At 33.2% G+C, this 16,300-nt stretch overlaps 1 protein-coding gene across 2 annotated transcripts in view; it reads right to left on the bottom strand.

The window, feature by feature from the left end:
- LOC109046270 (band 4.1-like protein 4) overlaps positions 1-15,965 on the bottom strand; it is a 49,193-nt gene extending 33,228 nt beyond the window's left edge. For both annotated transcript variants that reach the window (XM_042733303.1, XM_042733304.1), the window contains exon 1: positions 15,426-15,965. In XM_042733303.1, coding sequence (XP_042589237.1) covers positions 15,426-15,524 — 99 coding nt within the window. In that variant the 5' untranslated portion in view covers positions 15,525-15,965. The remainder of the gene's footprint in view (positions 1-15,425) is intronic.
- Between the last annotated feature and the right edge of the window lie 335 nt (positions 15,966-16,300).

Here is a 16,300-nt window from a genome sequence, read left to right as displayed (position 1 = left end):
AAATCTTCAGTGTTTATGTGACATCTCTGCGGATAGTTGTGCAACTGCAGCTCAGACGTATGACACACATCATCTGATATTATGACACGGGGAGTGTGGGAGGAATGCTGCGGGCTTGTTTCTGCTGGGTGGAGGTGTTTTTTTTTTTTGTGTGTGTGTTTGCTGTAAGAACACACACATCTAACACACAAAGGGCCGTATGTCATGATTGCTCCTGTTACACGCTGCAGGGTGAAACACAATGAACTTCTCATCTGAAACACTATATACAGCAGCAAACCCACAGGACTGAGAAATCACACACAAGGTCCCTTAAAAAAGCCTAGACAGCAATCCGATTAAATGGAGAGCAAGTGGAGAGGTTTCTCGGAAAAAGACCCCAGCAATCTTAAAAATGCCTCTGATTTTCCAGATCTAAAAAAGTCTGAATATGAAATATCTCAATATGATCTCAGACATTTCTCATCAGATGCTCTAAGCTGCTCCACATTCCTTTTATAGCTACATAATCTTACTGTAAGACAACTATTGACTCATTTGGGTCTGTTTTTATTAAAATTATTAAAACAAAAAACAAAAAATCAATCAGTCAATCATATTTCTCTATATAGCACATTTAAAAACAACATGTTGGTCAAAGTGCTTTACATACCAGGACCTAATACATTCATACAATAAAAAAAAATCATAAAACCAAGTATTAAATAAATACAAAATTAAGTGAGAAAAGATGAGTCTTTAAATGAGATTTAAATGCATCAAGAGTGGCACAGGATCGGATGTGAAGAGGTAAGCGGTTTCATAAGTGAGGAGCTGCAATGGAGAATGCTCTCCTTTTGATTTTAACCGAGATTTGGGAACGTTTTACCTTTGTACAGACCTTAATGGATTAGAGGAAATATGTAACTGAAGAAGTTCACTAATACAACTGTGTGCCAACCAATTTAAACCCTTTGAAACAAATAATAACATCTTATATTTGATTCTGAATTTGACTGGAAGCCAATGGAGAGATGCTAATACAGGCGATGTACTAGTATATTTCTTAGTCTCAGTCAAAAGCCTAGCAGCAGCATTTTGAACCAACTGCAGGCGTGAAAGTGAGGCAGCGTAATAACAGTGAGTTACACCAGTCCAGTCTGGATGTAATAAAAGCATGCATAACTTCCAAACCATCAAAAGACAAAAAAAATGGTTTCTGCTTTGCAGCGTTTCTTAATTGAAAGAAACCACTTCTGATCATAGAGTGTATATGCTTGTTAAACATCAAAAATAACACCAAGACTCTTTGCTTGATTGTGTACCTTTGATTATAAAGAGGCCGAATTGATATAGATATATTAATGTAGATATACTGTATGTTTGGATAAATTCGGAGGCCATAACACTTCAGTTTTTGATTCATTCAGGTGGAGAAAATTGGCTGCCATCCAATTCTTAATATCATTAAGACAACTAAAAAGGGAGTTTAGAGCCAAACTATCCCCCTCCTTTAAAGCAAGGTAAAGCTAAGTGGCATCATCAAAGAGATGATAATATACAATATGTTTCTGACAAATATCAGCCAGCAGAAGCATATAGAAGTTAAAAAAGACTGGACCCAATATAGATCCTTGAGGGACCCCACATTTCATTATAGAAGAAGAAGAATTTCCTAGTTCAACAGAAGAAGTCCTCCCAGAAATAAATGAGGCAAACCAATTAAGAGCATTTCCTTGGATCCCTGCCCATAGTCTTAAACACTCCAAAATGATATTGTTTACTATAGCGTCAAATCGAGAGAAACATCGGAGACAAACTGGAAACTTCAATGAATTATGATTGAAAACCCTAAAAAGATACATTTGAGCTATAACATTCTCCTTTGAGATCTAGAGGGATAAAGTCAACTTAACAGTTTGCAAAAACTGACCACACAGAACATATTTTTTACATTTGCTTTTCAAATTTACTTGAAATAATTGTCATTGAAACTGCTAGTAAATTGAAATGAATTGATTTAAACTGAAATAGTATTTTCTTGTAAAACATGCTGTAATAATCTAACAATATTTTAATGTTTAATTAGGTCAAAAGTTAAAACCATGCAATGCATTTTATATCCAAATACAAACGAAGAAGAAAAGCGTCCTAATACCTGAACTATTAAATATGTTAAAAAAAAAAAAAAAAAAAAAAAAATCTGGCAGAAGTAATCTTGAGGAAACTCACTAAGAATTTGTACAGAAAATTTGTAGAGAAAAACTTCAATTTAAATAATAAATAAATAAGAGATTAAAAAAAACAAATAAAAACACAATTGATTATTTAATAATCAATTAATTAATCAAATTTTATTTCATAATCAGCAGTCAAACAAAAACAGAGTAAAACATTTAAATTGCACATAATATCAATTATATGATAATGTTTCTAATCCAATTCATTGTTGAAACAAACTTTTAAACAGTGTCTGTAATAAAAACTTATATATATATATATTTTTACTTTGGTTTTCAAAGCAGATTTATTCAAACATACATTAAATAATGCAGATAACAGGTTAATAAAAGTAATGGAAAACTCATTAAGCCAGAAAAGAGCAAAATTTTAGCAATAACTAACTCTACAGGCATGAAGTCAACTTAACTGTTTGAAATATTACATGATATGTCAACTATGGTAAATTCAGGTTTATTAAGGACATTCTTCTATAAATAGTTCTCACTGTGGATACTGACGGGAAGAGATCAGCACTCACAGTTGATGTTTGTATGTTCCCACACTGAAGGTACCCGATGGCAAAATATCTATCAAAGCTGAACACGCAGAGCAAACACAGGTACAGCCTTACCAGGGAAAAACCCCTCATTGTGTGTGACCTCTGATGTCAGCGTCGTAATTCAAGTCCCAAAAGCCCAACGGGAGGAGAGCTGAACACCACAAACCGCAAACACACGGCTGTCTCCAACCATCCTCCTAAAACATGCCCTCCGCATTCCTGCATTAACTCCCTTCCCGATAAGACTTCTGTGCAGGTCAGGGTGGGAATGTTAAAATAACAGGGAAAATGGGTTTCCTTGTGTTGAGAAACTGCTTGGCACCAGTGCTTTTCCCACCAACTGTAGATAAAAACAGGCAAAGCTTTCCTGTGCTGAGAGTGAAACCGTATGCCCGCGTCTGGTTATTTCCATTGGATGGAAATACTGATAACAAAGCCGCAACACATTAGTGTTCAAATGCATTATCAAGTGTACACTAATAACAGCTTTATTTTGAGTGACAGGTAGAAAAAAAAACCTTCACAGCATTTTTAGGTGGTATTAGGAAAAGTTTTAAAGCTGTGCAATGCATTTTAAATCCAAATAGAAAGAGAAATCAACTCTCTCCGATAATCAGGAGAAAGAAAATGTCCTAATATCTGAACATTACTTTATTTTTTTTAAAACTGTGCCTTATATACTGTACTTTCCTCTATAATATTTTTATCATAAAATTTTAAGTAATAATATTCAATCAATTTATATATTATTTTTATTTTATTTTATATTTATTATATTTTATTAGTGTTTTATATATATGTGTGTGTATATATATGTGTGTGTATATATATATAAAATGTATTATTATTATTAATAATAACAATAATAATAATAATAGGTAATTACAGGAATATCAATTTAACTATAACATGAAAAATATTATATGTAATATAAATATGGAATGTAATATCATATGTAATGTAAAATACAATATAACATGTACAGTATATATATATATATATATATATATTATTATATATATATATATATATACACACACACACACCACACACACACACACACACACACACACACCACACACACACAAACACAACATACACACACACACACGCACAAACACATATATATGTATACATATGTGTATGTGTGTGTGTGTATGCATATTTAAAATATATAATAGTTACTTTAAATTGTAATCAAAATAACAATATTACTGTTTCTACTGTATTTTTGATTAAATAAATGCAGCCTTGGTGAGCAGAAGAGACTTCTTTAAAAAAAAAAATCTCAATTATTCCAAACTTTCAACTGGTAGTGTATATAAAAATGAAATACTAAAAATGATCATTTAAAAAAATATATAAAATTTTTTTAATTTATTTATACATGCTTAATTTTTTATGTGATTTGTTTGGTTTGTATTTCTTTATAAATATAACTTTTTTTATTATTTGAGACAAAAAGAATGTTTGTTTCTCAAAATAATGAGGAAAGAAAGAATATTTTATATTTTCATGACAATTTGTTAATAATTGCAGACTGTGAGAAATAAAATCAAAAAGCTCATTTAATAAATAAAGATTGATCTGTGCTGAAATGAGGCCCTTTGCATCGATTTCAGACTGATGAACTACTGAGACTGAGATTGCAAAGATTTGTTTAGTGAAAGCAGAAATGCGTGTCTGATAACAGGAGCTAATCAAACAAAAGCCTGATTGTGGTATTTAATCTACAAAAAGGATAAACTAATTAACACAAACCACCTACAAAAACACAGAACCTGGAAAAGATGCACACTTTTGCTCTTAAACAAACGCTCTTCTATCATCTAGATCCAGCTGTTTAAATTCTACAAATGCACTTTTACAATAAAATCTCAAATCAAACACTACGTCAATAAAACAATTTGAAAATCTGCCTTGAAAACAATGCAAAAAATGGCAACTGTCGTAAAACATGTGCTTTAAGGTGTGAAATATGGGTGTGATATTGTTACTCGGATGTGTTTGTGATTTTGGTGTGTTGTTCTTTTGGCTTGTTCTTTTAAAAAATTATTTGAATTTGTTAATGCCCTGCTGTTCCCATAGCAACAGGGTCACTATTAACGAGACCCGACCATCTGCAGCTTGGGTGCGGCGCTGACCGCTGATGTGTGTGTGTGTGTGTGTGTGTGTGTGCGAGCATCAGCAGATGTTCATTCACTCCCCCAGAGAGCTGAAAGAGCCTAAACGGGTGAATCTGACGAAAGCTGTCAGGAATATGATCAGGTCACGAGAGAGGAAAAAGAAATTACATGTTGCATAAAACATTTTTTTCAAAAAAGACAACTGACACATTAAGCCTAAAATTCATTGAGAAAGTAATTGAATAGAAAAATCTTTCCCAGAGACAGAAATAATATTTTTTTCATAAAGAGAATTAAGTCGTTTTCATGACAATTAAACACATTATTCACAAATTCTTTGAAAAAGAATCTTGAGAGAAATATTTGAGAAAAAATAGTTTTTTAAAGTAAGAATCTTTTTTTTACCGAACACTAGTGAAAGAAATAAGAAATGCAAAAATGAAATATTTTTCATGATAATTGAGAAAGGACATTAAGAAATTTTGTGAAGAAAAAACCAAGAAAAAAATGAAAGAAGAAAATTATGTGTGAAAAAAAAATCTTGAGAAATACTTTAAGAAAATTATTTGTGATAGAAGTGGAGAATCTTAAGAAAATAAATGGAGAAAAAATCTTAAGCAAATTCTTAAAAATATTTCTCTTCAAACTCAAGAGAAAGAAAAATTATAATTTTTTTATAAAGAAACAAGCATTTTCATGGCAATTAAACACATTTGCTTAAATCGTAAAATCGTGTATGCTCTTCTGTGTCATCCACGCAACAAGGATGCGCTGTTTTCTTTCAAATCAAAGCTAAATACATGTAGAAACAGTGCATCCTTGAGGCACGGCTGATACAGAAGAGCATACACAGCATACGGTGATATGGAGAGACACAGAGGAAGAAAGTCATTATTTTTGTTTCCTTCCCTTACAAAAGGTATTCTCGTCACTTCATAACGTTACGGTTGATTCAATGGTTGATGGCAGATGGAGTATTCTGACGATGTCTTTCATACCTTTTCTGGACCTTGACACTGTTATTTACTTGGCAGTCTATGGGACAGTCTCAAGCCTAAAAATATCTTAAATTGTGTTCCGAAGACTTTTACGGGTTTGGAAAGACATGGGGGTAAGTGATTAATGACAAAATTTTCATTTTGGGGTGGAGTATCCCTTTAATAGTTGTGCAGTAGCTCTAATTTACATTTAGTCATTTAGCAGACGCTTTTATCCAAAGCTACTTACAAATGAAGACAATAGAAGCAATCAAAATCAGAAATGATATGCAAATGCTAAAACAAGTCTCAGTTAGCTTAATGTTTATTAAAATTATATAATAAAAAGAAAACAGACAGAATAGAGAAAGAATAGAGCAAGCTAGTGTTTTTTTTTTAAAGAAAACAAGAAGTTAGTAAATGAATAAAGTCTAAAAGGGCAAGTTTTTTGTTTTTTAAGAATAGAATTAGAATAGTGAGTGCTAGAGTTAGAGGGTCAAATAAAGATGGAAGAGATGTGTTTTAAGCCGATTCTTGAAGATGGCTAAGGACTCAGCTGCTGGGATTGAGTTGAGCAGGTCATTCCAGCAGGAGGGAACATTTAATGTAAAAGTGTGTGAAAGAGGTGCAGAGCCAGTGGTGGTTTTGTAGGCAAACATCAATGCCTTGAATTTTATGCGAGCAGCTACTAGTCAGTGCAAATTGATAAATAGAGGTGTGACGTGCATTCTTTTCGGCTCATTAAAAATTTATCTCGCTGCTGCATACTGGATTAATTTTAAAGGTTTGATAGAACTGGCTGGAAGACCTACCAAGAGAGTATTGCAATAGTCCAGCCTGGACAGAACAAGAGCTTGAACAAGGAGTTGTGAGGCATGTTCCCAAAGATTTAGTTTTTTTCAATTAAAAATAGTTTTTTCCCACCTTTTTTTTTCTTAAACAAAAAAAAATGTTATTTCACCTAAACATTTAAAACTCTGCTTTGAGAAGTCACAGTAGAAACAAAGGTAGAAAGCGCTGTGGTGGTAATGGCCGGGTTATCTGGTCAGTGTCAGTGGGATTGTGAGCGTGTTTTAATGACTAAACACAACAGAAAAGACACTTCTCTTCTGGTTTCAGCTGGAAATGGTCCAGATGTCTGAAACCCCCCATACGGCGGCAACACAGACCCTCCCCGTTTCCATAGTTACTCAAAAATAAAAGACAAAGATGCAACACATGGAGCAGTGGCGGTTTACTACACAACACCAGCACCGAGGCGTCTGCTTGACAAGCACGGTCTTGAGTCACGGCGTATTGTTAACCAGCAATTTTATAAGCGTTTGACATTCTTCTGTGAATGAAAACAAGTACAGTAGGTTAAAAATGGAGGATGCTCTAGAAAAGCCTCTACATGGTAAAAAGCATGCTACATACTACTATAATTACCAAATCAGCATTTACACGGTACTCCAAGAATACTATGGTACTGCCAAAAAACAATGCAATCAGGTTCAAAATTCATGAACACAAGGAAAAGCTGCATGCATCATGTACAAAAACTCCCACAATGACTAGAGGAAACACATACAATCAACAGCCGAGGAAACCGCACACAAATAAACACACTAAACACTGATAACATGCGCTTTGAGCTCCAAACCAAACACTGAGCAAAGCTGAAAGAGGGAGCAAAATGTGATTGTGATTTCATCTCCGACACAGATTAAATTTAGAAACAATGGAGATTTCTGCAGGGGTTTCGTACTTTTCAGATTTTTTTTCTTGAGAAAAAGACCACAATAATCTATGGAAGCTTGTTTCCGCCACTCAATAAAAAATAAATATTCTTGCAATTGCGAGTTTATATCTTGGAATTCTGAGAAATAAAAAGTTATAATTCATAAGTTTATACATTTCTGGCTTTTTTTCTTGCAACTCAAGTTGGGGGAAACAAGTTTTCTTAGCAATCTTAAATGTTTTTCTAAAAATTCTAGGGAAAAAAAAACCTTCCTAAAATCATCTTTCTCTTCAAACTCAAGAGAAACAAACAAACAAAAAAATTTGGAGCAATAATACTAAACAATGGAGCCTGTTTAATGACAATTAAACATATAAGCCCTAAATTCTTAATGCAAATAATGCAGGGGAAAATACATGATTTAAATGGTAAAACATGGTAGTATTTGATGTTTTTCTATTAATTAATGCAGATTTAATGAAAAATAAATAAATAGAGATTATCCTGAGAATGATCCAGAATAAGAAGAATGACAGTCATCTCACATTTCACCTACAGAATTACACAAAAGATCTCAAAAATGTCTCAGATCTGCCAAGACCCCAAAATCTGCAATCTAAAGTCAGAGATCTCATATGAACTCAAACATTTCTCATCAAATGATCTAAACTGTTATATACATTTATTTAGAACCAAAATATACTACATTGTAAAAAAAAAATAAAAAAAAAAATAAAAAAATAGAGAATATGATTCGGTTTACAGATCAAGAAACCGAATATTCCATGTTTTTTGGGAACCAAAACCCAGAAACCACGTCTCTGTGGAGCGCTACGCTTTGGGAAAGTTTGTGCGTGGCAGACAGATTTAAAATAAGACTCCAGCATCAGTAATAATTCATATGCATGAGGCTTGTTGAAATACATTTGAGACTGTCGCTGGAAATTTTAGCTTGATGACGGATGAGCGTTTCTGAAAGCCTTTGTTGAACGCTTGCATTCGACAACGGAAGGAACTTACCAGGCCATTATAAACGACAGAAGCCTGGAACGAAACTGATGCAGATAGTTTTTAAGCGTGACATGATTCAGAATAACTTGGGTGATCTGGAACAACTCTTATCAAAGATGAAACATTTAAATAAAGCAAAAAAGAACGACTAACCAGCCTGATTATTTTTGACTTTCTTCTATAATTCAAAGCTTCTTCCAAATGGACCATTGATGTAAATTTGATGAGCACCTCAATAGGCTCAATCAGCTGAATAATAGCTTTCTGATTGCCGACGGCGGTTTATTCAAGGATGCTTCTGCTGTCTGCGCACGCTGAAGGAATGCATCTAGAAAAACAAAGTGATCAGTGTTGATTCTGTGTTTGACAGGAGAGATTACGACCCTCATCGTGACTGAAGAAAGTCGCTGACGCAGAGATTATTCTCATGTTCTTTTCTCGCTGCTTCAAATGTCTGTTAAATCCTCTGACCCCAGCTGACACACAAACACTGCTGACAGTCAATCCGCAGATGGATTTTGCATGTCTGCACCATTTTTGGACAACATCGGCAGAATTTTGTGGGATTTAGGTGGATTTATATATGTTAAGATGTGTTAAATTTCATTGAAATGACTGCATTTGTAGCTGAAATCACAAATCAAATTATTAAGATATCCAAAATTGAATTGCATTTCTGTATCTCAAACAGTTCCAATGCTTTATTGGCTCAATCAACATCATATTACAGAAGAAATTTACATAGCATATTCTATACCAAGGTAACTTTCTGCAAACCCACTGTAAAAGTAAAGCAAAATGATATGCTTTACTTTATACATTCTATAAACTTAATACTTTAGTTTATACTTTTCTCTCTCTATATATATATACATTTTAATAAAAGTCTAACAATATATGTGGGATTCTACTTTAAATATAATTTGTTCTTCAGGCATTCTTTAAATACAATAAGTATCTGCTGTATGCAAAGTGAACCATGTTTGGTTTTGATCACTGAACAGCAATTTGGAAATCAGGTTGCATCGTGATCCCTGTATATCCGAAATGTAACCACATAGGGCCTATAGATGAAGATAGCAAAAGAAAAGTTTGTTAAGAACCACAATCTAAAAGGATATCAATATGTATTTAATATTTATTGAGTTACAGGCATGTCAACTTTGAGGGGGGCATTAAAAGTCCCTTTTTTCCATTTTTGAACGGTCACCATTGTCACATAATGCATCAAAGATAGCCAAAGTCAACAGATTTTGAGAGTCAACAGATAAAGCTACGACTCTCTGTATAAAAAGAACATAATGATGCTGCCATCTTTCTCAAGTCATTTTTACCCTCCTGTAATTTGGCTCCGAAAATTGTCATTTTGACCCTCCTCTACAAAATATAGATATGTCACATTTAACATTTTGGCTTTCACTATTTATGTTTGTCTTGCTTCAGCAAAAAAAAAAAAAAGAATTAAAAAATATAAATAAATAAGTTTCTGAAATTTGGTTGATTTGATAGAATTACACATATACATATATGGAAAATACTTGTAAAAAGTATATTTTGGATATGTAAAACCAACCAAATATAGTAAAATATATGCCCTTTTTAATTTGATAAATTACAAAACAAAATAAACCAGTCCCTACACTTAATGAATACCTAAATTAATGTATGTAAAATATTAAACAAGCCCATTCCTTAGGTTTATGATTGATTGTTTAAATTCTTAAGAGCAATATTAAGGTGATTAAGTGTGTTTCAAATAACATCTTAATTCTAATTGTTTTTAATTACAGGTTTCAGAGAATTACCTGTGAGGTGAGGTTTCTCAGAGGAATGTCGTATGACAGGCTCACTGGCCAATAAATATCATATTACTCTCTGGTGTACTTATTCACTAAACAAAAAGTATCATGAGCAATACTTTGGGTTTGTTTTGAATGCTTACTATGGTGATGGCATGGTATTCTTGATAAGTATTCAAGATATTCATGATATCTTAATATAAGCCACCACTGTCATCAAACTAATAAAAAAGTCATATAATTTAACACTAATTTTACAGTTGGTTGAGAGAAAGTTGCAGCGGCTGTGTAGTGTATTCAGAGTGAATTCCTTTCTTAAATGAGATGTTGGCAGAGCCAATAAAACATCTCTGGGCTGTCAGGGGTTTCAGACTTCAGGACTGAAGTCTGTCTGTACCTGTCTCTGACAAAACCACTACATCACACACACACACACACACACACACACACACACACACACACACACACACACACACACACACACACACACACAGACAGACACACACACACACACACACACACACACGTACATGTACACACAGAAACACATAAACACACTTAATCCCCCCAATAAACACCAATATCTATATGAGGATACAGACTTCTATTTTTCCATCCAAGGCTAAGCTAAAATGCTGTTCAAAAGATTACAAATAAGACAAGAAATTAATGTTTTTATACAACAAGGACGCATTAAATGGATCAAAAGTGACAGTAAAGACATTTATAATTTTTTCAAAAGACTTATGTCAAATTAATGTTGTTCTTTTGAACTTTCTATAAATCAAAGAATCATGAAATTGATCAAATCACATTTTTAACAAAGATATAACTTTTCAACACTGAATACTATCAGAAATGTTTCTTGAGCAGCAAATCATCATATTAGAATTATTTCTGAAGATCATGTGACACTGAAGACTGGAGTAATGATGCTGAAAATACAGCTGCACATCACAGAAATAAATTACAGTTTAACAGATATTCGCATAGAGAACCCTTTTTTTAAAATGTAATAATATTTCACATTTTTACTGTAGTTTTGATCAAATAAATGCATCCTTGGTGAGCAATGAGAAACTTCTTTTAAAAACACTGACCCCAAGCTGACTGGTGTAAATACTACAGACTAACCCAAACCTTAAAAAGCAAGCTTAATGCTTTTTTTTTTTTTTTTTTTTTTTTTTAATGAATATATATTTATTTAATGGATAATTTTTTTTCCAAATGTGTTTAATTGAGGTCTCATAGGGAAAAACTGATGCACAAAAACACATATTATATGAGCTGCAAATGCATGACACGCTCTCTAGTCTGCAGTTTATTTCTGTCTCTCATGGCACATTGTCATTACGAGATGAGCGCCAGATAATGGGCTTAAAAGGTCAGACGGCACAACAACACATTCAATAATTTCACCCTGTCCTCTCCTGTTCTGTATAATTAGCTGATTATGCTCATCATCATTATTAATGTGAGCTGTGAAATGTGCTTGTGAGTGAACATGTAAAATAATGCACACAAGCCCGTTTAGGAATCCCATTAAACACATCAGTGAGGGATTTGATCCAGAGCTTGCATTAGTCCACCTCAAATCCAGCCAGAGGAAATCTGCTCCATCTTATCACCGGGGTTCCTCAGCCTTTGTCTGGAGCAGCCGGCACACTCCCAAACACCACACACTCCCTTCACCTGCGCTGACGGATGTGTGTGTGTGTGGAGAACCAGCGGCCTTAAACACAGACTAATATATAATACACATTATCCCTGTATTTCACCCCGAACAAATAAGTATATATATATATATATATATATATATATATATATATATATATATATATATATATATATATATTATATATGTATGTATATATATATATATATATATATATATATATATATATGTAGTATATATATATAATATATATATATATATATATATATATATATATATATATATATATATATGTGATATATATATATATATTATAGTTAGAGTCCAATGGCCTGGTACTAACTATCTAGCTAAAAAAAAAAAAAAAAAAAATATACATATAATAGTAATAATAATAATATATGCATGCATATATGCTAAAATATATAAAAAAACTAAAATAGTATAAAGTTTTAATAAAAGTCTGACAAATTAAAGACAATTAAGCACATTTCCTTTTTTAAATGCCTTTTGTCATTTTTATTATTCTCATTACTTCTTTCAGTATAACAGAATAAATGTCGTTTTTTTATTTCAAGCATAAATGAAGTGCCTCACAACAAACACTACCATGACATTTACCAATACTTCACGTTATTAGCATAAAATACTTTTTATTTTTATTTATTTATTTGCATTACAATAAGATGATTTGGTGGTTTAAATATGTTTAATTGTCATGAAAATAAACTTCATAAATAAAGTAAATAAAATTGACTTCTTTTAATTTCTTTTTAGTTTTAGAGTGAAAAGTGACCCAGAGATTCATTCAAATATCTGATATCACCACTGTACAATGAGAACATTTCAATATTCAGGCCAATTTCGATGATTTGTAGTGTAATGTTGAATCATTTTGAATTGTTTATATTGTATGTTTTTTATGTTTTTGAAAGGTGACTATTGTTTATATTGTTTAGAAAGCGCTGCTATTCTCTCACAGGAAACACAACAGAGAACACAGTCTAAATCTGGTCGGACTCTAAATAAATGTCTCTCTTTGTCATTTGCAAACGTCAGGAGAGCATCACCTCGACTCAAGCGCGGCCTCTGAGCTGCTGTCTTTGTTTTGTGAAGATGAGAACATGTGAGCCGTTCTGTTCCTCACGCACAACTACACACACCATCGTCTGGGTCAAATCAATGAGGCCTTTGTGTCCTGAGTGTGTGTGAAACACACAGCGTTTTATGTGTGTGAGCGTCTCTGCACATGAGCAAACGTGTGGCTTTATAAGCACAGATATAACACTTATATGCAAAAATACACTGATTGCTCATTTTTAGTTTTAGTGCTAGAGGTTTGATCACATGCAGTAAGTTGATAAAAGGGATGAAAACACCTAGCAACCTGCATAGCAACATCTTGGCCTCCAATTTCATGCGAAAATACAAAAATGTAATTTTTGTTGTTTTAGAGGGAGTTGTCTTTTTAATGTCCTTGATGGAGGAAAAAGGGGCGTCACGCTAAGAACATCCAGACAAGCGTGACAGATGGACACTTTCATCACAAAATCTGTTCCTGAACGCTACGACATGTCCAGCAATGTGCAACAAACTAATAAAACTCTGATGAAAAAGCATTTCTGAACCCTTTATGTTGTTATTACCTCCTCTCTGCAGATAGCAGCTAAAAGCTACACTATTTTGCAAAAACGTGCCGTTTTAAACTCAAAAGACTGCCCATTTTTCAATGTTTTGCAGTCCTCATGCACTGTACATTAAAGACCTGCTAAAGATCCTCCTGCTCCACTGTCCATTAACTATTCATAGCAAACCAGCAATACGATATCTGACGCTACTCTGTTCAGACTCACAGAGACAAACATGCTGCATGTGAACGAATACAAAAGAGCAGTCCTTTCCCAGCTGACGGGGAACGCTCTCAGAAGATTCTCTCAAAGTTATATGAACGCTCTTCCAGGAACATTAATCAAACGTTTATTCAGAGTTATATGAGCTTTAATATGAATGTTCTCAAATATTAGCACAAGACGTTATTAATACATTGTTCATAGAACGTTTGATCTCTGAAACGTTTTTTTTTTTTTCAATGTTACTACTTGTTTCAAAATGTTCAGATAACATTCAAAAGTAACATTCCCTTAATGTTTGGAAAATGATCAAATGGAATGTTCCCTCAACATTCAAAAGACATTTTAAACATTTGGACTTTTAGAACATTCAGAAATAACGTTTTCATAATCTAATGGAAACATGAAGTTCTTAGCAATGCATATTACTAATCAAAAATTAAGTTTTGATATATTTACAGTAGGAAATTTACAAAATAGCTTCATGGAACATGATCTTTACTTAATATCCTGATGATTTTTGGCATCAAAGAAAAATTTATAATTTTGACCCATACAATATATTTTGTCTATTGCTACAAATATACCCCAGAGACTTACAGTAAGACTGCTTTTGGGTCAGAAATATGTTCTTTAAATTTATTTATATTGTTTTTAAAATGTTTTAAACCATTTTTTCTTGGTTATACACAAACTTCAAGGGAACATTCCATTTTGAAAACATTATGTGAAAGTTACTTTTGAATGTTTCTCAACGTTCCGAAACAAGGGGTAACATTTAAAAAAAACAACATTAGAGCGTCCAGCTAAAATGTTTCAGAAAAACATCCCGTGAACAACGTATAAACATTTTTATATACATTTGTGTGTTTTATTAAAGACCAGATAACTTTGAACGAACATTTTAATAACATTACTGGAAGAACATTTTTTCATAACTTTCAAGAATGTCAGCGAAAGTATTGAAAATGTTCCATGAACATACCATGTCCACAAAACTACAGCAATCCCATGATCCATTTCAGTTAGTGTATAGGATTAAAGGACCACATCTGCTTTATAATCAATACTATTTAATGTACAGCACTGCATATCAACACTGATGCATTTAACATCCTACACAATCATCCTAAAACATAAATCCAGAGTAGTCCCGGTTCAGCCAGCTAGGCTATATATAATTAGGCCTAACCAGATCATCTGGTTACTGTAATCTGGTTAACAGTGTGCTGAGCTCATGGGTTCAGGGTGGAGACCTCTCCAATATGAACACAACATTAAAAATAGACACAGGAATTGTTCAAAATCAGTATGATGTATATCGGATTACCATGATATTACTTTTTGCGGCATATATTTATATTGTTCTTTTGTGTGGGTAGAAAGAAAAGCAGAGTCTACAGGACCTCTGCATCAGGATAGTTCTTTATTTTTTTCTTCTTCTTCTTTTTTTTTTTTTTTTAGAGGATATACACTGAAATAATGATTTTAAAAAGCGTCTTTTACCTTTATTCCCTGCTGTTGGGTGGTTAAAATCAGCTTGGACTCATCCAAGAGCAGAACCTCACAGTAAAACTCCTCTTGGACTGAACAGAAACAACTCATCTTGAAGTAAACAGAAGATCCACAAAGAGTTCTGATCCAAACTGAAGCCCCTAGAGAAACCTCGGGATGCTACAATCCATCATCCAGCTCCTGTCCTCCTTTGTTACATGTTCTCCGCTCGAGTCTTCATGCACCTGATGTTTGCACCAGCAGAGTGTCCCATCTGAACTCTATGTGGAAAGACTCATCTCGCTGCTGAAAGTAGATCCCCGAGCTTTTGCTTCAGTTTTTGGGACTGCAGGTGACTTCAGCTGGTGGTGTAGGGCTGGACTGATCCGAGTGTCCCATCAAAACCTCCTGATTCACTGAACGTGTTTCATTCGGATACATGCTGTGTGTTGCCAAGCAGCTCGAGCTGTTCATGTGTGTGACTCCTCCCTCGAGCACGCGCACGCATCAGTGTCTCATGAGCAGGACTGTCCTGCCACCTGTTGGAAACCCATCGCATCCTCTCCTCGAAAAATGCTGTCAGTGATCATTTATTTATCTATCTATTTAAAATAACATTACATTTTTCATTCTAACTAATGATTATTTATAACAAAATAATTCAATAAATAAATTAACTATTAAATAATTGTGAATAATATAATTTAATTGATTTTAAATTCGAATTTATTCGTTTTAAAATAGTACAAAAATTAAAATTTTGAATAAATAATTCATATTAAAATACATAATGATCTTCTTAACTTGGTGTGAGCAATGTATGAAATTAAAAAAAGCTACTAAATATCTAAATATATTCTAAGCGTCACTGAATTCTATTTAAAATA

The sequence above is a fragment of the Cyprinus carpio genome, chromosome B10, assembly GCF_018340385.1.
Source record: "Cyprinus carpio isolate SPL01 chromosome B10, ASM1834038v1, whole genome shotgun sequence".
In the NCBI taxonomy this organism is placed as follows: Eukaryota; Metazoa; Chordata; class Actinopteri; order Cypriniformes; family Cyprinidae; genus Cyprinus; species Cyprinus carpio.
Note: the sequence above shows the minus strand (reverse complement) of the source record. Positions and strands in the feature narration are given on the sequence as shown.